Source organism: Plecotus auritus, assembly GCF_963455305.1.
Source record: "Plecotus auritus genome assembly, chromosome: 9".
NCBI classification, from domain to species: Eukaryota; Metazoa; Chordata; class Mammalia; order Chiroptera; family Vespertilionidae; genus Plecotus; species Plecotus auritus.
Window position 1 is genome coordinate 74,757,540 of NC_137783.1, and position 21,229 is coordinate 74,778,768.

General features: G+C 43.4%; 2 protein-coding genes across 6 annotated transcripts; one reads left to right on the forward strand and one right to left on the reverse strand.

The window, feature by feature from the left end:
• Positions 1-3,700: 3,700 nt before the first annotated feature.
• Positions 3,701-8,620, reverse strand: FDXACB1 (ferredoxin-fold anticodon binding domain containing 1). 3 transcript variants are annotated; one of them, XM_080641125.1, is made up of 6 exons: positions 8,370-8,620; positions 7,988-8,144; positions 6,162-6,365; positions 5,846-6,004; positions 4,020-5,516; positions 3,701-3,908 (listed from the first exon to the last, which is right to left on the reverse strand). In XM_080641125.1, the coding sequence occupies exons 1-5, from the start codon at positions 8,539-8,541 to the stop codon at positions 4,337-4,339; spliced, it is 1,872 nt and encodes a 623-aa protein (XP_080497251.1). In that variant the 5' UTR covers positions 8,542-8,620; the 3' UTR covers positions 3,701-3,908; positions 4,020-4,336. The 3 variants fall into 3 exon arrangements, with proteins under 3 accessions (XP_080497251.1, XP_080497250.1, XP_080497252.1); XM_080641124.1 differs by having other exon boundaries at positions 3,704-3,908; positions 4,016-5,516; XM_080641126.1 differs by lacking the exons at positions 3,701-3,908; positions 5,846-6,004 and having other exon boundaries at positions 4,117-5,516; positions 8,370-8,572.
• A 22-nt stretch (positions 8,621-8,642) lies between these two features.
• On the forward strand, positions 8,643-14,999 carry CFAP68 (cilia and flagella associated protein 68). 3 transcript variants are annotated; one of them, XM_080641127.1, is made up of 5 exons: positions 8,649-9,027; positions 10,350-10,486; positions 11,684-11,914; positions 13,154-13,220; positions 13,698-14,999. In XM_080641127.1, the coding sequence occupies exons 1-5, from the start codon at positions 9,018-9,020 to the stop codon at positions 13,871-13,873; spliced, it is 621 nt and encodes a 206-aa protein (XP_080497253.1). In that variant the 5' UTR covers positions 8,649-9,017; the 3' UTR covers positions 13,874-14,999. The 3 variants fall into 3 exon arrangements, with proteins under 3 accessions (XP_080497255.1, XP_080497253.1, XP_080497254.1); XM_080641128.1 differs by having other exon boundaries at positions 8,728-9,027; positions 10,434-10,486; XM_080641129.1 differs by lacking the exon at positions 10,350-10,486 and having other exon boundaries at positions 8,643-9,027.
• Positions 15,000-21,229: the final 6,230 nt, after the last annotated feature.

Consider the following 21,229-nt stretch of genomic DNA (forward strand, 5'->3'; position numbering starts at 1 on the left):
GGGAAGTTTTTAGTCATTATTTCTTCAAATAGGTTTTCAGTATCTTGCTCTCTGTCTTCTTCTGGAACCCCCATAATTCTGATGTTGGTACGCTTGAAGTTGTCCCAGAGGCTTCTTACACCGTCTTCAACTTTTTGGATTTTTTTTTCTTTTTGCTTTTTCTGTTGAGTGTTTTTTGCTTCTTTGTATTTCAATTCTTTGACTTGATTCTTGTGTTCCTCTAGTCTGTTGTTGGGTCTCTGTATAATATTTTTTATTTCAGTCAGTGTATGTTTAATTTCTAGTTGGTCCTTTTTCATATCTTCAAGGGTCTCGTTATATTTATCAGCCTTTTCTAGGATATTCTTGAAAAGCCTTATAACCGTGGTTTTGAATTCTATATCCAGTCGTTTGTTTTCCTCCATTTCTTTCGTTTGTGATCTGTTTCTTTGACGCCGCATTTTCACTGCTTCCCTGAGTTGGTGGGTAGATTTGTGTGCTAGGTTTCCTATATGGCCCAGTGGGTCGGCCTCCCCAGTTAACCTGAGGTGGATACTCTTGGTGCCCCCCTTTGTGGACTGTGTGTACAGCCTTGTTGTAGTTAAGTCTTGATTGTTGTTGGTATCACTGGGAGGAACTGACCTCCAGGCCAGTTGGCTGTAAGGATCAGCTGTGTCTATGCTGGGAGAAGTTCGGTGCTGGAGACAGCCTTATAGGATTAGACTTGCCAAATTGCAATAGCCTCTGTGCTCAGCTTGGATGGGGTGGAGTCTCAGGGCGGAGCAGACAGTCTTGGCTTCCAGTCAGCCTTGCCCTTGCGTGCGCGCACGCCTTCAGACCTCTGCCTTCCCCGGCTCCCAAGTCTCCGCCCGAGAGTCCAGATTCCCCCAACAAGAGCATGGGTCCCCAGGGGCTCGCCTGGAACTGGGGTTCAGTGTAGTCAGAACTGGGGTTCAGTGCAGTTAGGAGCTTCCGACTCCCTTCTGCTAGGGAAAGCCTGTGGCAACCTCCACAGCCTTTGTGCACACTGGCGCACGCGCCTCCAGACCCCTGCCTGCCGGGGCTCCCCCGGGTCTCCCCCGGGTCTCCGAGTCTCCGGGTGCCTTTCTCTCTACCTGACAGTCCAGATTCCCCCTGTATGAGCCTGGGTCCACAGGGTTTCGCCCGGGACTGGGGTTCAGTGCAGTCAGAACTGGGGTTCAGTGCGGTCGGGGGCTTCCTTCCCCCTTCTGCCAGAGAAAGTCAGCCAGGATCTCAGCCGCCCTTCCTCTCTGCGCGCACAAAGACCCTTTGCCATACCTCCAATTCTCTGTGAGCTTTTCTCTTTCCTTCTAGTTGTAGAATTTCCACTCAGCCAACTTCCCTGTGGTTCTGGATGGTGTCCGTTCTTTTAGTTGTAGTTTTGAAATTGTTGTGCGAGGCAGCAGTTTAGGTGCTTACTTATGCCGCCATCTTGGTTTCTCCCCAACCTACTTTTCTAATGCCATCTCCTACTACCTTCCTATACACATCTTACATTCCAACTAACTAGCTTGAAAAGTTCCCTAAATGCTCCATTATCTATACCTCTGTTCACATATGCCCTCTGCCTAGAATCATGGCCTCTCTGCCTAACAAACCTGCTGTGACATTCCTGCCCTTGTTTTTTTGTTAATCCTCACCCAAGGATATTTTTCCATTGATTTTTAGAGAGAGTGGAAGGGAGGTGGAGAGACACAAAGAGAGAGAAACATTGATATGAGAGAGACACACAGATTGGTTGCCTTCTGCACACCCATCTGGGCCAGGGATCGCGCCTGCAACCAAGGTACATGCCCTTTCCTGGAATTGAACCAGGGACCCTTTAGTCTGCAGGCTGATACTCTATTCACTGAGCCAAACTGGCTAGGGCCCTACTCTTGTTTTAAGATCCAGCTCATATGCTACCTCATTCATGTACCAGGTACTGCTAGGGATGGACGAAAGCTATATGCTGGAAGCTAATTCCAGCATGGCATAATAAAATGCAAGAAGTCCCCAAAAGGTTGATGAGCTTCTATATTCAGCAGGGCTCAATCATATTGCCTGCTGGAATAGCCAAAAGCATTTCCCCAAACCTAAAGATTTGCATATATTATTGCCTGCTACCGGAACAGCCAAGGGCAGTTCCTCCAACCTGACAATGCCTACTGTATACTAAACCTTGCCTTTGATATGTATATCTGCTTTGCCTTAGGGCAATTTGTGTTAATAAAGAGCTAGGGGTCCAGAGATTCAGAGAACTTGGTTACTGAAGCTAGGTCTCCTCTGGCTCCCCAAAATGCCTTCCAAATTTATATTTCATGTCTAGTCTCTTTATTAATTTACATGCAGCCCTTTTCCAGATTCCTGAACCCTTCTAGATGCTGAGAAACACCCCGGCACTTAACCTGCCTTTAATGAGCTTATAGTCTACTAGAGGCCTAGTGCACAAAAATTCGTGCATTTGGGGGGGTCCCTCAGCCTGGCCTGCACACTCTTGAAGTCCAGGACCCCTTGGGGGATGTCCAACTGATGGCTTAGGCCCGCTCCCTGGGAGATCAGGCCTAAATTGGCAGTCAGACATCCCTCTGGCAGCCCGGGAGCCTTTGGGGGATGTCCAACTAATGGATGTCCAACTAAGCCATTAGTCGGACATCTGTAGTGCTGCTGTGGAAGCAGGAGAGGCTCCTGCCACTGCCGCTGCGCTAGCCAACCACGAGCAGCTTCTGGCTGAGTGGCACTCCCCCTGTGGAAGCACATTGACCACCAAGGGGCAGCTCCTGCATTGAGCGTCTGCCCCCTGGTGGTCAGTGCACATCATAGCGACTGGTTATTCCCGGTAGTTCTGCTGGTAGGGTCAATTTGCATATTACCCTTTTATTATATAGGATGTGGAGAGCTAAGCAATACATGTGTCCATAAGGTATTTCTTAATTCTTCACTCCTCAAACTTACTCCTGTACCAGTTTTCCTATTAATGACACTCAATTCTTCCAGTTGCTCAAATCAAAAACCTAGTTGATTTCTCTAACTCCACACCTTCCACCCACACACATATATTTAATTCATCAGCAAGTCCTTCTAATATTGCCCTATCCAACAACTTCTTACACACTGGTCCAGGTCACCATTATCTCTTGTGTGCATTATCATAATAACCTCCAAATTTGTTTCTTTGCTTCTATTCTTGCCTTCCTATATATGCTCTTCTCCAAATACAAGAATAAATAGCACAGTTATTTCCTTCATAAAGTTCACAATATAATTCCAATTAGTGGAACCTAACTATTAATTAATAGGAACATATATTAATTCACATTCTTCAGAGTCCTGGGCTGAACCAATCTCCCAGTGTCCCTTAGAGATGCTTACAATAGAAGGCCCCCACATCTAGGAGCGGGGACAAACTTTAGAGTTAATTATAGTTGAGAGACTATTGCTGAAGACCAGGGAAAGGGAAGTAAAGTAACAAAGTGGCAGAAAGAACTTGGGCTGTAGATTCAGATCCAAATATAAACTCTAAATCTGATACCTATTAGTTCCATGACTTTAACAGTAGTCAACCACTGATTAAAAATGATGATGATGATGGTACCAATGGAGCACTTGCAACTTACCCAAGCTAATAAATGTTGGTCCGACTAAAAAGCACTCTTGTACATAGATTTAGTGAGATGATATAATAGAGTTAAAGGAAGAGGAATTGACAGTGGAAAAATATATATCTATATATATAAACGTTTATGCGATCGTTCGCTATGATGCGCATTGACCACCAGGGGGCATATGCTCAACGTACAGGCATGGAAACAGAACAGACTGTTGAATCTCAACAGGAAGGGGAAGAGGGGAGGGTGGGAAGAGATTAACCAAAGATCTTATATGCATACTAGAGGCCCGGTGCATGGATTCATGCACCAGTGGGGTCCCTCAGCCTGGCCTGCGGGGATCGGGCCAAAACAGGCAATCTGACATCCCTGAGGGGTCCTGGATTGCAAGAGAGCACAGGCCAGGCCGAGGGACCCCACCAGTGCACGGGCCTCTAGTTTATATATATTTGATGAGACATTCAAGTTCTATTGCCTCTTTAGCAATAGAGCATCTAAAGTACCTGATGATGTTTTATTTGTTTATTTTCCTAGTCATTACTCAGGATCAAAATACTGCACAACTCCAAAGGTCTCCAATCACATTATAGTCTATAAGTTTAAGTGATTGAGTCATAAGGTATCTTTAGAGTCAACAGTCACAAGGTAAAAGATTTTACAAAAAAAATAGTCGAGAGGACTCCCAGTTACAAATGGTTTTTTTCATCTCATACTCATTAGGATCATGCTGCGAAAATGAATTTACTAAACTACCGAGGTGTCACATGCAGTCGTTGAATCTCTTTCCTAAACTGGGATTGCATTGATGCTACCTGCTGCTGGGTAAGGGCTTTGTCACAGGTCTGGTAGGTCATTCTATAGCAGAGACTGACCTGTTTAGTCTTGGGATGCTGAAAACGACTAAGAAATTGTATGGATATGACAGTGTCTTGGGACACTGCTCGGGCCACAGTGTGAAACTCTAGTTCATCAAAGTCTTTTTTCTCATCTAACCAAAAACTTATATCATGCACATAGCTTGGAGGATATAGGGAATAACTTTTAAAGGGTTCTATTTTCTCAGGGACAAAATTCTTCAGAAAACGTTTATCAAAGGTCCACAACATCCTCCAGTCAGAGATACCCCAGACAAGCATGGCTAATAGGTCCAAGTTCATAGACACAAACACAAAACACTGTTCTTCATGTATAATGCTTGGAATAGATGTGGTAACAGACCCAATACTCAGATCCTTGGCACAATCTGGGCCAAAATTATGAGACTTCACATTAATCATATAATCTTTCCCATTTGGTTGAAGGACAAATTCTACTGAATTGCTCAGTTTAGAACCCTCCAGCAATGTCTGAGTCAGAAGGCTATCTAGAATGCCCTTCAGGTGGTTCAGTAGTGACTGAAGACAGTCATCCTTCGGATTTTTATTAAACCCAAGGATAAATAAAGTCTCGTGAAATGCTGGCATTGTGAAAGGTAAGATGTGGCACTTCTGAAAGACAGGTCCATTGAGGATGTACAAAGATCCTGGGAGGAAGTCTGGTGCTTGGATGACAGCCTGAACATGAACTAGGAGAGAAGGTCTAAGCCAGATCTTGGCTTGGGCATAGATTCCTTCAGGAGCTTCTTTCTTACCATCTCTTCCAGGGCTCTTAGGAAAGCTAAGTTCTGAAAGTGACACTAGAAAGTCCTCCATGTCTTCTGTTGTCCCACCAGTCAGGGACTCAGAATTTGAGTTATCCTCAAGGAGATTAATCCAAAAGACAGTTGATAGAATGTCACAGTTCCAGGAAGTGAGAACACTGGTTTCTCCAGGTGGCAGAAAAGGGAAAGAACACTTCAGCCTTTTTAGAGGGAAAGCTTTGCCCAGTTCAGAAATCAGTTTCTCATTTATGGTTTTGATCGGATGACAGGAAGATGCTTCTAGGAAACCCCTGTGTAAGCACAAACACAAATTAACCTTTTAAACTTAAAATAGTAAATAATTATAATGTAGTTAGAATATAAAGTGAAACTAAATAGAGAAGAATTATCCTTAAGATAAACAGAGATATCATGTGTTTCAGAACTCTGACAACCACTGTCCATACAATATACCAGAAAATTTTTAGTTCTAAAGAGGCTTATGTAGGCCAGACTGACAAGTATTCAGAGCACCAACATCATTAACAGTATGTGTAGCATCCATTCAATATATGGTTGCCATCAAGCCAATCAGGATACAGTTAGAGAAAGAAGTAATTTCTGATAAAATACCAGTTACCTGTTCAACTTTCCTACAAGCGCTTCTGGTTCTAGAAAAGAAAACCACTGGTCACCCAATTTGACCCTGAAGATTCTCGGTTGCGGACCTTTAAAGGGTAAGCTCCGGGTGAAGATATGGTTCAAAGCACCTTCTACATGAAATGACTTATCTTGACTCCTGGCAAAATAGATACCAAGTATGAAGTCTGTTATTGTTAAGGAAAGTAAGTGTTTGAGACTGAATCAGGAAATTGGCAAGAAAAAAGTTTACCTATGAGTTTTTTTTAATAATTAGTGAGAGAGCTGAAAAGACTTAGACCTCTGTTATTACTTACCTATATCCAGTGCACTTGTACCCTGGCACAGCCTCACAGCTGAAGGGATGCACATCACTTAAAATGAATCCACCTAGAGCTGCCATGGCAACCACTTGCCAACTGTTGTGCCATTCTCTTGTGGGATTATCAGCAGGAGTCCCACCTTGTCCTCTACACAATGCCACATGGACTTCTCCTTCCTCTGCAAGAATATCTGCACAGCTAATGGGGGTGGGGGGAGGGGAGAGAATACCAGCCATTTATCAGAAACAAGTAGCAATTACCACAGGAGTTAGTTATATATACATGGTTTGGCTGTGAAATAATTAAAATCTAATCACACCCATTGGCAAAGGTCTATTAGACTTTAAACATGCAAAGAAAATAGCTGGAAGTAAATAGAATGTAAATTCAATGTTCAACTCATAACTGACACTAGTGCCTGACCACAGTGTTACCCAGCTTGGTATTTGCATTGTTCACCTACATGCTATAGGAAGTCAATGTCTGCAGAGCTCCTATACAGGATTCACTGGTCAGGCTGTTCTTCCTGGTGGAGAAAGCTGTTCTTTTCATTCCCCTCCTGCCTATTAAAATTCTAGACTTCAAATACTAACTTAAAATACTGCCTCTCTGAAAAATTTGTTGACAACCATGACCCAAAGAGACCTCCAATTATGCCACATGCTTTGGTAGTGTAAAGCAGCAATGTTCAACCTGTTTCATCTTATGGCACACATAAACTACTAAAATTCTGCAGCACATAAAAAAGTTTATTTTTTGCCAAAACCGGTTTGGCTCAGTGGATAGAGCGTCGGCCTGTGGACTGAAGGGTCCCGGGTTCGATTCCGGTCAAGGGCATGTACCTTGGTTGCGGGCACATCCCCAGTGGGGGGTGTGCAGGAGGCAGCTGATCGATGTCTCTCTCTCATCGATGTTTCTAGCTCTCTATCCCTCTCCCTTCCTCTCTGTGAAATATCAATAAAATATAAAAAATAAATAAATAAATAAAAGTTTATTTTTTGCTGATCTGACACAAAAAAATAGGTATAAATTTGATTCATTCACACTGGATGGCTACTGTTGTTTTGGTTGTTGTCATTTTCTTATTTGACAATCTAAGGGAAAAGAGGTCAGTGCCCCTGACTAAACAATCAGGTATTGCATGTTTTAAAAATTCTTGCAGCTGTGTCACAGTTCCCAGTGGAGAAAGTTGTTCTTTTCACTCCCCTCCTGCCTATTAAAGTTCTATACTTCAAATACTTACTTGAAATATTGTCTCTGTGAAGTTTGTTAGCATCTGTGACCCAGAGACCTGCAATTGTGCCACATGTTTTGGTATATTAGTGTGCCTGCCTCCAGACACCGGTTGAAAATTGCTGGTGTAAAGTACTGTGGTAAAGTCCCAATAATGTTATGAGGCTATCTAGAATAGTAATTACTATTAATATCCTCAGTTTATAGATGAGGAAGCAAAAAAGGATTAAGTAAGCTTACCTAAAATCATACAACTATTAAGTAGTGGGCGTGGATTTGAATCCAGGCAGTTTGGCTCCTAAATCCATGCTCCTCACCTTTAGACTACACTGGTTACCATTATTTTGCATGATCAAAAATAGGTGATCAGCCCTTTAGACACCCAAGGGCACACTATCTGTACTTTGATTTAGCCTTCAGGGTTATACGTCTGCCTTTCCAATGAGACTATGTATTCTTATAGAGCTTTATATTCTCTCTAAACCTAGCATAGTAATTTACACACGTGAGCCTAATTTCCCAAACTAAAATGTTCCAGTGCAGTATGTAATGTACATCTTTACTTGTGAGTGCTCTCCTTTCCTCACCTCTGGAAAAACTTGGCAAGCAGTTCCCTGTTCCTAGCTACTCCAGCTTTGCGTCCACAGTGCGGAAAGTTAAAACAAATTCGGTCAAACTCCCTGTCGTGCAGTTCAAAGGCATCTGCCAGCTGGGTGCAGTCCACACCAAAACGTATCTTTGTACCTGGCACGAAATATGAACAGGAGGATGTCTTAAGACCTGGAAGCATAGAAAACCCTTCCCTAACCTGAACCGTGCGAAACAACCCTGGTCTAGGCACAGAGCGGGCTTTCTGTAAATCTCCAATGGACTTTCAAGAGCAATCCTCTCTTGAACGCCCAATCCCACCCTTTCCACTTTGGGCCGCGCCGCCGCTGGGCGGGGCTGCGCTGGGCGGGGCCTCGCTACCTCGCTCCCGCAGGCGCCGCAGGTTCTCCCGAGCCGCCAGGTCCCCCGCTAAGTCGGCGGGGCGCTGGAGGCAGGTGGCGGTTAGACTAGTGCTCGGGTCCAGGGTCTCACTCACAGCAGCGGCGAAGGAGAAATTCCCCTCCCCAACCAAGAGGAGGCGCCGAAGGGCCATGGCCTCAACTAGCTCTCTCGCTGGCGTCCTCGGAGGCGCTCATTACGTCACTTCCGTCGCGGGGTCGCCTGTTGACTGCGCCTCACCCGTCGCTAGTTGATGACGTTATAGCGCTTGGTGGCCTTGACAAACTAGTACAGCAACACCCAGGGATGAAAATAACTATGAGTGCAAAAGGGAGACGCCTACCACGCCGTCCCCATACTCCGCCCACTCCCTCGTGAGTCTGAAATAAAATCCTATGAGCCCGAGGGTGGCCCTGAGCGACTTCGTCACCCAAGCATGAGGTCACAAGCAGTCGGTAGCGCAGAGGGAGAGGCCGAGGGTGAGGCGAGTTCTGAGTGAAGGAAGCGGGGCGGGACTCGGGCCGACGAGAGGTTGAAATCGTCTGTGTTCTGCTCGTTCCTGCCACAGAGGATTTTAGAAGTCTTCGTCTCATCCAAAATGGCTGCTGGCCATTGTCTATACTGCTCGGAATGTCTCCAGGTGCTTCCATCTCCTGCCTTTTATTCATTCAAGAAATATTGAATGCCTGTTGTGTGCCACTGTGAGGGCGGTTAGATAGGTGCGAATATGGATTAGCAAGATGTGGCTTCTGGTTTCACTGAGCTTGTTGTCTGGTGAAGGACGCACAGCAAAAGAGGCAATTCTGATTTAGCTGTGAGTGGAGTAATTCCGGGTGCCGTGGGAGCACACAGAAGGGAAACCTTGAAATTTTGGGGGAGAAAGTGAAAGATTCCCTGGCATTGAAACGAGTTGAAAGCTACGGTGGAAAAGTACACTTTACCCGAGTCAAGAGGAGTGAAGAGGCAGAAGGAGCAATATATGCAAAAGCATGATGGAGAAGCAGAATAGTTGAGTTTGGCTGAAAATGTAGTTGGAGGAACAGTAGATAATAGATGACACTGAAAAATTAAACAGGGGCCAGGTCATACAGAACGTTATAAGCCATTTTAATAGTCTGAACCTTATTCTGAAACGGTGGCCAGACACCGAAACATTTTAAATAGGAAGAGGACACAATTAAATTTTTATTTTCGAAAGTCCTGCTTTTTTGTGTGAAGAAGGATTGGAAAGCCCTAGCTGGTTTGGCTCAGTGGATAGAGCATCAGCCTGCAGACTGAAGGGTCCCGGTTCCATTCCAGTCAAGGACACATACATGGGTTGCAGGTTCCTCCCAGGTCTGGGCCCTGGTTGCTGCTCATTCAGGAGGCAACCAATCGATGTGTTTCTCTCACATCGATGTTTCTCACTGTTTTTCCCTCTCTCTTCCACTCTCTCTAAAAATCAGTGGAAAAATATCCTCGGGTGAGGATTAACAAAACAGAAGGATTGGAGAACTAGACTGATGGCATGGAGGTCAAATAGGAGGCTTTTGCAGTCATAGAGTCCAGGGCTGATAGGGAGATCTGAATTGTAACTTGGCAGTGGGGATAGAGGATAGTGGGCTAATTAGAAAATCAACAAGACTTCATGATTGGGTGATGTAAGGGATTGAAAGAGAAATTGGTGTCAAAGATAAGCCCCGGGTTCCAGGAATGGAAAACTGAGTGGATGATGATACCTATCCTACTGCCCCAGGACAGTATCACCTTGGTCTGCAGCCTGAATACTAAGCCTGTTGAACATTGTGGTACCAGCTATTCTTTAGTCATTATGCTGTTTGTTGACATCAGTGCATGCACCTATCTTTGCAAAGGCACATCATGTGAGAGGACAGTATTGGCTTTGTCCCTACCTGTGGAAAGGTGGGTGAGTGGTGACCTGGTTATGGTGATCAAGTGATCTACATTCTTTCTCTGCTTAAGGACTGGGAGGGCCAGGTTTGGTGACATCTCTTCTTTTAAAGAACATGGACCAGAAGAATAAGGTTTTCTGTCACTCTCCTATAGAATCTACAAACAACATAAGCTCCTCAGGATCAAATTACTTTTCTTTACGGAAGGTAATGTCTTGTTCCTAAGCCAAGGGACCAGACTTTCATTTTTTCTTTTTGCCGAAAATAAAAATGGGTAGGCTTCTTTTGATTTCTTATAACTTGAAATTCAGATATTGGTCATCTGGTATGTTCAAAGAACTGTTGATTGAGAAGTCAGGCAGAAGAGGAGAGTGTGATAGTAAATAAGACACAAATCCTGTCCTCGGGGATTTATAGTCCAGTATAGGGTATTGGAAGTTTACTTAAAGAACTCTTGAGCCCCGCCGGTGTGCTCAGTGGTTGAGCGTCGACCTATGAACCAGGAGATCATGGTTCCATTCCCGGTCAGGGCATATGCCCTGGTTGTAGGTTTGATCCTCAGAGGGGAGCATGAAGTAGGCAGTCAATTAATGCTTCTCTCTAATCATTGATGTTTCTATTTCTCTCTCCCTCTCCCTTCCTCTCTGAAATCAATAAAAAATTTTTTTTAAAAACTCTTGACACATGGTAGAAGTTATAAATATAGAAAGATATGAACATGAAGTACGTTGAGAGACAAATAAGTTAACAAGGGAAGGCATATAGAATAATTGCATTTGAATTGGTCCTAGAAGGAAGGAAACTATCATTTATTGATCCTTTGTTGTGTTATCTAGTTTTCCAGTTCTCACTTCTCCCTATTCTCTTTGACTATAACAATACTTTTATTTTTTTAGAGAGAGGAAGGGAGAGAGAGAGAGAAACATCAATGAGAGAAAGAGAAACATTAATAACTTGCCTCCTGCATGCACCCCGACTGGTGATCCACCGCACAACCTGGGTATGTGCCCTGACTGGGACTCGAACCCACCATCATTTGGTGTACGATGCTCTAACCAACTGAGCCACACAGGCCAGGGAAATACTCCTGGTTCTTGAATTCCCACATCTCAAAATTATCTGAACATTTAGCTAGTATATAGTATTGGGGTTACTAAAGTTTTTCTGTATTTTTGAGGGGAGCATTTAATCTATATAGTCATTCATTACTGCTGATTGAGAGGATAGGTCAAAGGACTTGTGGAACTGGAGCAAAGGAAACAGAATGACAGCAATCAAATTGGAAGGAAAGCCTAGACTCTTAGTAAGGTGTGCTTATATTACGTTTGGCCAAGGGTGAAAAGGGGATGCCTTTTTTGCTCTCTGATTTTTATAAGAAGCTTTTCTTTTCTCATCTTTTCCCAGAGAGAGTTCCTCTCCTGTTTCCTTACAAACCCACATTATGGCAGCCTCATTAATGCAGATGGCCATGCTGAAGTGTGGACAGATTGGAATGATATATCCAAGTTTTTCCAGTATGGATGGAGATGCACCACTAATGAGAATACCTATTCAAATCGTACCCTGATAGGCAACTGGAACCAGGAAAGATATGATCTAAGGAATATAATACAGCCCAAACCCTTGCCTTCCCAGGTAATGTAACTTTCTCTTCCTTTGTTTCCTTCTGTTAGCAAAAGAAATAGTGGCCATTTGAGAGGCAAGAATCTGATAACTTCTAATGCTGAAATCTCTCATACTTCTTTTGTGAAGTGGTTGGGGAGGGAAGCTGTTCTTAGCTGGAATACCTATCCCACTTTACTATCAAGTTGAATATTATATTACTAGAGGCCCGGTGCATGAAATTTGTGCATGATGGGGTGGGGGTGTTCCTCAGCCCAGCCTGCACTGTCTCCATTATGGGACATCCCTCTCACAACCCAGTACTGCTGGCTCCCAACTGCTCGCCTGCCTGCCTGCCTGATTGCCCCTAACCGCTTCTGCCTGCCAGCCTGATCACCCCCTAACCACTCCCCTGCCAGCCTGATAGATGCCTAACTGCTCCCCTGCCGGCCCGATTGCCCCTAACTGCCCTTCCCTACTGGCCTGGTCACCCCTAACTGCCCTCCCTTGCCAGCCTGGTCGCCCCAAACTGTCCTCTCCTGCAGGCCTGGTTGCCCCCAATTGCCCTCCCCTGCTGGCCCAGTAACCCTAACTGCCCTTCATTGCCAGCCTGGTCGCCCCCAACTGCCCTCCCCTGCAGGCGTGGTTGCCCATAACTGTCCTCCCCTGCAGGCCTGGTCACCCCCAACTGCCCTCCCCTGCCAGCCTGGTCGCCCCTAACTGCTCTCCCCTGCTGGCCTGGTTCCCCCAACTGCCCTCCCCTGCAGGCCTGGTCCCTCCCAACTGCCCTCCCCTGCTGGCCTGATCACCCACAACTGCCCTCCCCTGCCGGCCATCTTGTGGTTGCCATCTTGTGTCCACATGGGGGTGGCCATCTTTGACCACATGGGGGCAGCCATCTTGTGTGTTGGAGTGATGGTCAATTTGCATATTACTCTTTTATTAGATAGGATTGTAAGGTAATAAAAAGATGGGTAGTACCCTTTCTCTTACTTGTTTGAATTTTATTCATCTAAAGAAATATACAATGTCTTCTGACTTAGGCTAGCTTTTCCCCTGGTCCTTGCCCTTTTAGGTCTCTTAAGCAAACATAAAAAGGTTATGAAAGTTAGTAGGATATAGAGTAATGATATATAGACCTCTAATAATATATAGACCTCTATTTAATCTAAAATATGACAGAGCATATTAGAATTCATGTCACTGTGTCCTTTATTTCCAAATATTGGATATAGACTCCTATATTTTTAATCTATTACTTTTTCTTTCCAGTTTGGACACTACTTTGAAACAACATATGATACAAGCTACAATAACAAAATGCCACTTTCAACCCATAGTAGGTGGACTATTCTTTTTAATTCTTAAATTCTCAGGACCTAATTCAAGGCCTGGAACATAGAAGGAACTCAAATAAAAGTTAACGGAATGAGTGAATAAATGAATGAATGAGTGAATGATTTCTTTTTTTTTAAATATATTTTATTGATTTTTCACAGAGAGGAAGGGAGAGGGATAGAGAGTTAGAAACATTGATGGGAGAGAAACATCAATCAGCTGCCTCCTGCACACCCCCTTCTGGGGATGTGCCTGCAACCAAGGTACATGCCCTTGACTGGAATCGAACCTGGGACCCTTGAGTCTGCAGGCTGACACTTTATCCACTGAGCCACACTGGTTAGGGCTGAATGATTTTTCTCTCTTCTGAATTCTACAGGACTCACTCTCTATTCCCTCAGAAGTAAGAATGAAATTGGTTACTAATACTCCTTACTATTGACTGATTCCACTTGTCTTCTCTTTTCTCTTCCCTCAGGATTTAAGCGAGAGCCTCACTGGTTCCCAGGACATCAACCTGAGCTGGATCCACCTCGATACAAATGCACAGAAAAGTCAACTTATATGAGTAGCTATTCAAAACCTCAAATTGAGCATCACTCTGTGTGTGTATGTAATCATAATAACTGCCCATTTCAGGGTGTGAGGTTCTAACAAAATAATAAGAAGCTTCATTTTTCCAGAACAGAATACAGGAGGGAGCACATTTTAAGCACAACTAAGAAGTCAGAAGACTATAGCACAGTTTCACTCTCTGAATAAATAAAGCACAGGAAATGTTGTCTACCACCTTTAACCAATATTTAAATGTAAAATTTGAGTTGGTTACATCTATTAGTTATATAATTAGGGGTGTTGAAAGAGGGCAGTAAAAATAATTATTTCTCTCAAATCTATAACCAGTCTGCTCTTTCCTGCTTTCCATCAGGAGCAAAATTCAGTATAACTTAAGTTACTTTTGCCTAGATGCTCTCAGGTATGAGTCTGCTAGTCATGGTCAGATAGTGTAACTTTAATGTGATCTTCATGAACATTCCTCTTAAGGACTAGAAGAAGAAAAAGAACTTTTTTATTATCATAAAGAATTTAAAACATACAAAAGCAGACAGAATATTATAATGAACTCCCATCTTCAAAACTTTATGATAAGTTTTCCTACCCCATCTACTTTCTGATTTTAAAAAATTAATTTTGGAGCAGATCTCAGAAATTATCTTATCTATAAATATTTACATTTATATTTAAAAAGATATGACTATCAATGCTTTACTCCCCACAAAGATCACCACAGAAACCTGTTTATCAAACAAAGCTGAGTTATTAAACCTATAGCAAGGAAGAACATCAACTTGACAGAGTCTTGGTAATAATTCAAAAGGCAAATATTTGGGTAAGTTATATCTTCAGGAATTGGGATAAGGGCTCAGTTGGTTTAAGGTGAGTCTTTCAAAGTGGGAAATTGATACGGATTGATGAAAGGCTGAGATTAGTTTACGGTTAATGACCACAGGGAGGCAACAGTCTTAATTTTAAAATGGCTAGATTGAGATTAAAAATGGCAGTGGAGCCCTAACTGGTTTGGCTCAGTGGATAGAGTGTCGGCCTGCGGACTGAAGGGTCCCAGGTTCGATTCTGGTCAAGGGCATGTACCTTGGTTGCAGGAACATCCCCAGTGGGGGATGTGCAGGAGGCAGCTGATCGATGTTTATCTCTCATCAATGTTTTTGACTCTCTATCCCTCTCCCTTCCTTTCTGTGAAAAATCAATAAAATATGTTTTTAAAAAATGGCAGGGGGTGAGTGAATGCTAAACAGACACACTCCCAGGACCAAACTGGAATTACAACTAAAATACAAAAAACCATCATGAATAATCAACTGAAGACTAGCTGGAAAAAAACCCTGATAACAAAGGATGGAAAGACTATAGAGAAGACTGGTAGGAAGGGCAGAGGTGTGAAAGGGCTGGTTGGGTTCCCACAGACAGCAGCTGAAGTTCCGGAGATATCTCAGCTGTGTGGGGCTTACCACTCAGAACTCTGGGATCTAATTCCCAAGCTGGGACCCCCAGCAGAGAGCATGAGAACTGAGAAGAGTACCCACATAACATCTGGCTGTGAAAAGCAAGGAGGTTGCTGTCTGCCAGGGAGATATAGCTGGAAATGCAGGCACCCACTTAAAGGCCCGGCACACAAAATTTTGAGTGCAGCTACTCACCTTGTGCTCAAGCAGAGGGAGGGCAGAGTGGACTGGAGCTGTGTAAGCATAAGCCAGGGTTGGAGGCTCTGGGATTAGAGATCAGAAAGCAAGCACCCTGGTTTTCTGTGTTGAGTCATTCTTTCACATTGCGGAGATCATTTTTCTTAGGCAGACCTTTGCTATCCAGATGTTTTTTGCCGGGGCGGGGGGTGGGAGGGAAGGGGACACAATTGACCCACCCTATTGGAAAATCCCTTGCCCACCCTGTGGAGTTTCTGAGGCCTATTAAGAGTCTGAGAATAACAATTAGCCTCCAGGCAGAAGCAATTGCCCCACCCAGAAGGAAACCCTCACCTTACCTGTGGACGATTGCCCATGTTACTCATGACTCCTTCCAATCAGTCTGCAGGCTGAGATGTGTCTGGAGGTTTTGAGTCTTCACCTGATCTAATTAGTCAGAAATAGTGTTTGGGTCCCCGCTGCAGATACCACCCCAGACAGCACTGGGAGGCAAACACCAGCAGAACCCCAAGTGCCTGAAGCTGACACCTGTGGGACCACCTCCATTGGAGAAGTGAGTACAGCTCAGAACAGGACAATCAAGGTGTGAAACTCAAGGCAGACCCAGCCTCTGCGCTAACAAGTCCCCAACCTGGAATACTAGGGACTTCAACCTCTTGGACGTGAATCAGGTTTCTCAAGGCCAGAAAGGGACAGTAACTCACATTCACCTTCACTAGAGAAGCTCTCAGGAGGTCCAGGATAGAAACACCAAGGGACCAGATTCAACAATATCAGAGCAAAATCCAGCAAGCCCTAAAAATAGCAGACCCAAAGCACATGTATGTATAACAGGTGGCATGCCAACATTGGGGTTGAACCTTATTGGCAGCAAGTTGGAGGGGAGATCCTCTCACAAATGGGACATCAATAAGCAAGTCCCAATTACAACAGGAGAGCCCAAATAGTACACACAAGGGGATTCCTAGAGCATCTAACTCAGGTAAACGAAGAGAATGCACCACTAGACACCTCAAGATACTTTCTACATTAGGCCAGTCCACAAAGAATGGGAGGCATGACAGTTCTATCGAATACATAGAAGCAAATACAAAGAGACAGCTAAAACGGGGACAAAGAAATGAGAGAGAAAAAGGAATCTCCAGAAAAAGAACTAAATGAAATGGGAACAAGCAACCTATTAGAGTTAAAAGCAATGGTTATAAAAATGCTTCAGGAACTTAGTGAAAATTACAAAGCATGAAAAGGAAAATAGAGGCCATTAACAAGAACCAGACAGAAATGAAGAATGATATATCTGATATCAAGAACACACTGGAAGTTATTAAAAGTAGATTGGATGAAGCAGAGGATCAAGTCAGCACTTTGAAAGACAAAGTAGAAATAAATATCCAATTAGAGCAGCAAATTGAAAAAAGAATTAAAAAGTAGGGAGATAGTTTAAGGGGACTCTGGGACAACATGAAACAAAACATCTACATTATAGGAAAACCAGAAGAGGAAGAGGGAGAGCAAGGAACAGAGAGCCTGTTTAAAGAAATGACAGAAAACTTGCCCAACCTGGTGGAGAAAAATGTCACACAAGCTCACAAGGCAAAGAGTCTCAGTCAAGATGAACCCAAAGAAACCCACACCTAGACATATCATAATTAAAATGACAAAGGTGCCCTGGCTTGTTTGGCTCAGTGGGTAGAGCGCCAGCCTGCGAACTAAAGGGTCACAGGTTTGATTCCAGTCAAGGGCACATGCCTGGATTCAGGCTCAATCATGGGTGTGGGGCATGCAGGAGGCAACCAATTGAAGATTCTCTCTCATCATTGATGTTTCTATCTCCTCTCCCTCTCCCATCCTCTCTGAAATCAATAAAAATATATATATATTTTTAAAATGTACCTTTCAATAAACATTTTATTGGTCATAGAAAACATAAACTTGACCCCAAAGGCAAGGGAAGTAAAGGTAAAAATAAATGAATTGGACTATATCAAACTAAAAAGCTTCTGCATAGCAAAAGAAACAACAAAACAAAGAGGCAGCCAACCAGATAGGAGATGATATTTGCAAACAATAGCTTCAACAATATTTTCCAAAATATATAAAGAACTCATAAAACTCAACACCAAACAAACAAACCCAATCAAAAAGTGGGCAGAGGACCTAAAAATACACCTTTCCCAAGAAGACATATGAATAGCCAATGGATATAGGAAAAGATGTTCAACCTCATTAGCAATTAGGGAAATGCAAATCAAAACTACAATGAGATACCACCTTACACCTGTTAGAGTGGCCATTGTCAACAAGACAAGCAATAACAAGTGTTGGAGAGGTTGTGGAAAAAAGGGAACCCTCATCCACTCCTAGTGGAAATGTAGACTGGTACAACCACTATGGAAAGCACTCTGGCAATCCTAAAAAAATTGAGAACAGAACTACCATACCACCCAGCAATCCCTCTCCTGGGCATACACCAAAAACCTCAAAATCATGTATTCACAAAGATATATGCACCCTATGTTCATTGCAGCATTATTCATTGTGGCCAAGACATGGAAACAACCAAAGAGGACTGGATAAAGAAGATGTGGAACATATACACAATGGAATACTATCAGCCATAAGAAAGGAAATAGCACCATTTGTAACAACATTGATAGACCTTGAGAACATTATGCTAAGTGAAATAAATCATTCAGAAAAAGCTAAGAACCATATGATTTCACTCATGTGTGGAACATAAAACTGAAACTCATGAACACAAACAGCAGTGTTGTGGTTGCAAGGGAGTAGAGAAAGGGGGTCCTAATATATGGTGACAGGAGAAGATTTGACTTTGGGTAATGAGCATATGGTGCAATGTACAGATCCTGTAACATAGAAACTCACACCTGAAACCTATATGTTCATGTTGACCAATGTCACCCCAATAAATTTAATTTTTAAAAATCATTTAAAATGTAAATAGTTTAAATGCTCTAATCAAAAGACACAGGGTTGCTGAATGGATAAGAAAACAAGACCCATATATATGCTATCTATAAGAGAGCCACCTTGGAATGAAAGGACTCACTGCCCTAGCCGGCATGGTTCAGTGGATAGAGCGTCAGCCTGGGGACTGAAGGATCACGGTTCGATTCCGGTCAAGGGCACATGCCCAGGTTGCGAGCTCAATCCTCAGTAGGGGGCGTGAAGCAGGCAGCCGATCAATGATTCTCATCATTGATGTTCCTATCTCTCTCTCTCCTTCTCCCTTCCTCTCTGAAATCAATAAAAATATATTTTTAAAAAAAGAATGAAAAGACTCACAAAGACTAAAAGTAAAGTGATAGAAAAACATATTTCATGTCAATTGAAATGAAAAAAAAAAGCTGGGGTAGCAATACTTATAACTGAAAAAATAGACTTTAAAATAAAGGCTATGGTAAGAGACAAAGAAGGACATGGCATAATGATAAAGGGAGCAATCCAAAAAAAGAATATAACCCTTGTAAACATTTATGCATCCAACATAGGAGTACCTAAATATATAAAGCAAATCTCAATGGACATAAAGGGAGAGATCAAAGTAATGCAGCAGTAATAGTAGAGGATTTTAACACCCCATTGACATCAATGGATAAATTTTCCAGACAGAAAATCAACAAGAAAACAGTGACCCTAAATGACACATAGATCAGATGAATTTAATTGATATCTTCAGAGCATTTCATCCTAAAGCAGCGGACTATACATTCTTTTTAAGTGCCCATGGAACATTTTCTAGGATGGACCACATGTTAGGATACAAAAAAAGTCTCAATACATTTAAGAAGACTGAAATCATATCATGCATATTCTCTGACCACAAGGGTATGAAACTAGAAATCAATTACAAAAAAACAAAACAAAAAAAAAACCCTCCTGAAAAATACACAGACATGGAGGCTTTTCAAACTATTACAAAAAATTCAAGAGGAGGAGGGAAGACTCCCAAGTTCAGTTTGAGGCCAGCATTATCCTAATTCCAAAACCAGATAAAGACACTACAAAGAAAAAAATTACAGGCCAATATTTCTGATGAACATAAGTCCTAAAATCCTCAACAAAAATTAGCAAAATGGATCCAGCAATACATTAAAAAGATCATACACCCTGATCAAGTGGGATTAATTCCAGGGATACAAGGTTGGTACAATATCTGCAAATCAATAAATGTGATAAAGCACATAAACAAAATGAAGGATAAAAATCACATGATCATATCAATAGATGCAGAAAAAGTATTTGATAAAATCTGGCATCCAGCCCTAGCTGGTTTGGCTCAGTGGATAGAGCATCAGCCTGGGGACTGAAGGGTCCCAAGTTCAATTCTAGTCAAGGGCATATGCCTGGGTTGTGTGCTCAATCCCCAGTAGGGGGTGTGCACGAGGCAGCCGATCAATGATTCTCTCTCATCATTGATGTTTCTATCTCTCCCCCTCTCCCTTCCTCTCTGAAATCAATAAAGATATATGTTTTTTAAAAATCTGGCATTCATCCTATATAATAAAAGCCTAATATGCTAAGTGTCTGGTTGACCAGTCAGCTGCTCAACCAATCAAAGCATAATATGCTAATGATATGCTAATGCCACTCAGCTGCTCACTATGTGCACTGACCACCAGCGGGCAGACGCTCTGACTGGTAGGTTAGCTTGCTGCTGAAGTCCGGTCAATCAGGACTAAGCGAGATGGGCCAGACAGGACCTGGAGCCCGCCCCTAGCTGGCCAATTTCCCGTGTCCCTCCCTGGTCCCGATCATGCATCGGTGGGGTCCCTCAGCCTGGCCTGTGCCCTCTTGCAATCCAGGACCCCTTGGGGGATGTTGGAGAGCTGGTTTCAGCCTGATCCCACAGGCCAGGCTGAGGAACCCCACTGGTGCACGAATTCGTGCACCAGGCCTCTAGCTTATGATAAAAGCTCTCAGCAAATTGGGAATAGAGGGGACATAACTCAATGTAATAAAGGCTATATATGACAAACTCACAGTCAACATCATACTCAAAGCATTTCCCTTAAGATTGGGAACGAGATGGGGATTTTCACTTTCATCACTCTTATTCAATGCTAGAGGCCCGGTGCATGAAACTCATGCATGGGGGGGTGTCCCTCAGCCCAGCCTGCACCCTCTCCAATCTGGGATCCCTCTCACAATCCAGACCCACTGGCTCCTAACTGCTCACCTGCCTGCCGGTCTGATGTCCCTAACTGCTCTCCCCTGCCGGCCTGATCCCCCTAACTGCCTATCTGCTCTCTGCTGCCTGCCTGATGCCCTAACTGCCTATCTGCACTCCCCTCCTGGCCTGATCACCCTATCTGCTCTCCCCTGCTGGCCTGATCACCCTAACTGCCTATCTGCGCTCCCCTCCTAACCTGATCCTCCTAACTGCCTATCTGCTCTCCCTTCCTCTCCACACCCTTTCAGACTCCCGGCGCAGGCATGCTGAGAGCTCTCCACTGCGGCCCTGCTCCCGTCCTGATTGGTCATTACATGATGGCGTCGCAGCCAATTTGCATATTTCTCTATTATCAGTATAGATAGTACTGGAAGCACTAGGCACAACAATCAGACAAGAAGAAGAAATAAAAGGCATCCAACTTGAAAAGGAAGAAGCAAAAGTGTTATAATTTACAGATAGCATGATACTGTCTATAGAGAACAATGAAGATTCCACCAAAACTACAAGAACTGATAATTGAATTCAGTAAAGTAGCATGATACAAAATATATATTCAGAAATTGGTGGCATTTTTATACAATAATGGGCTATCTG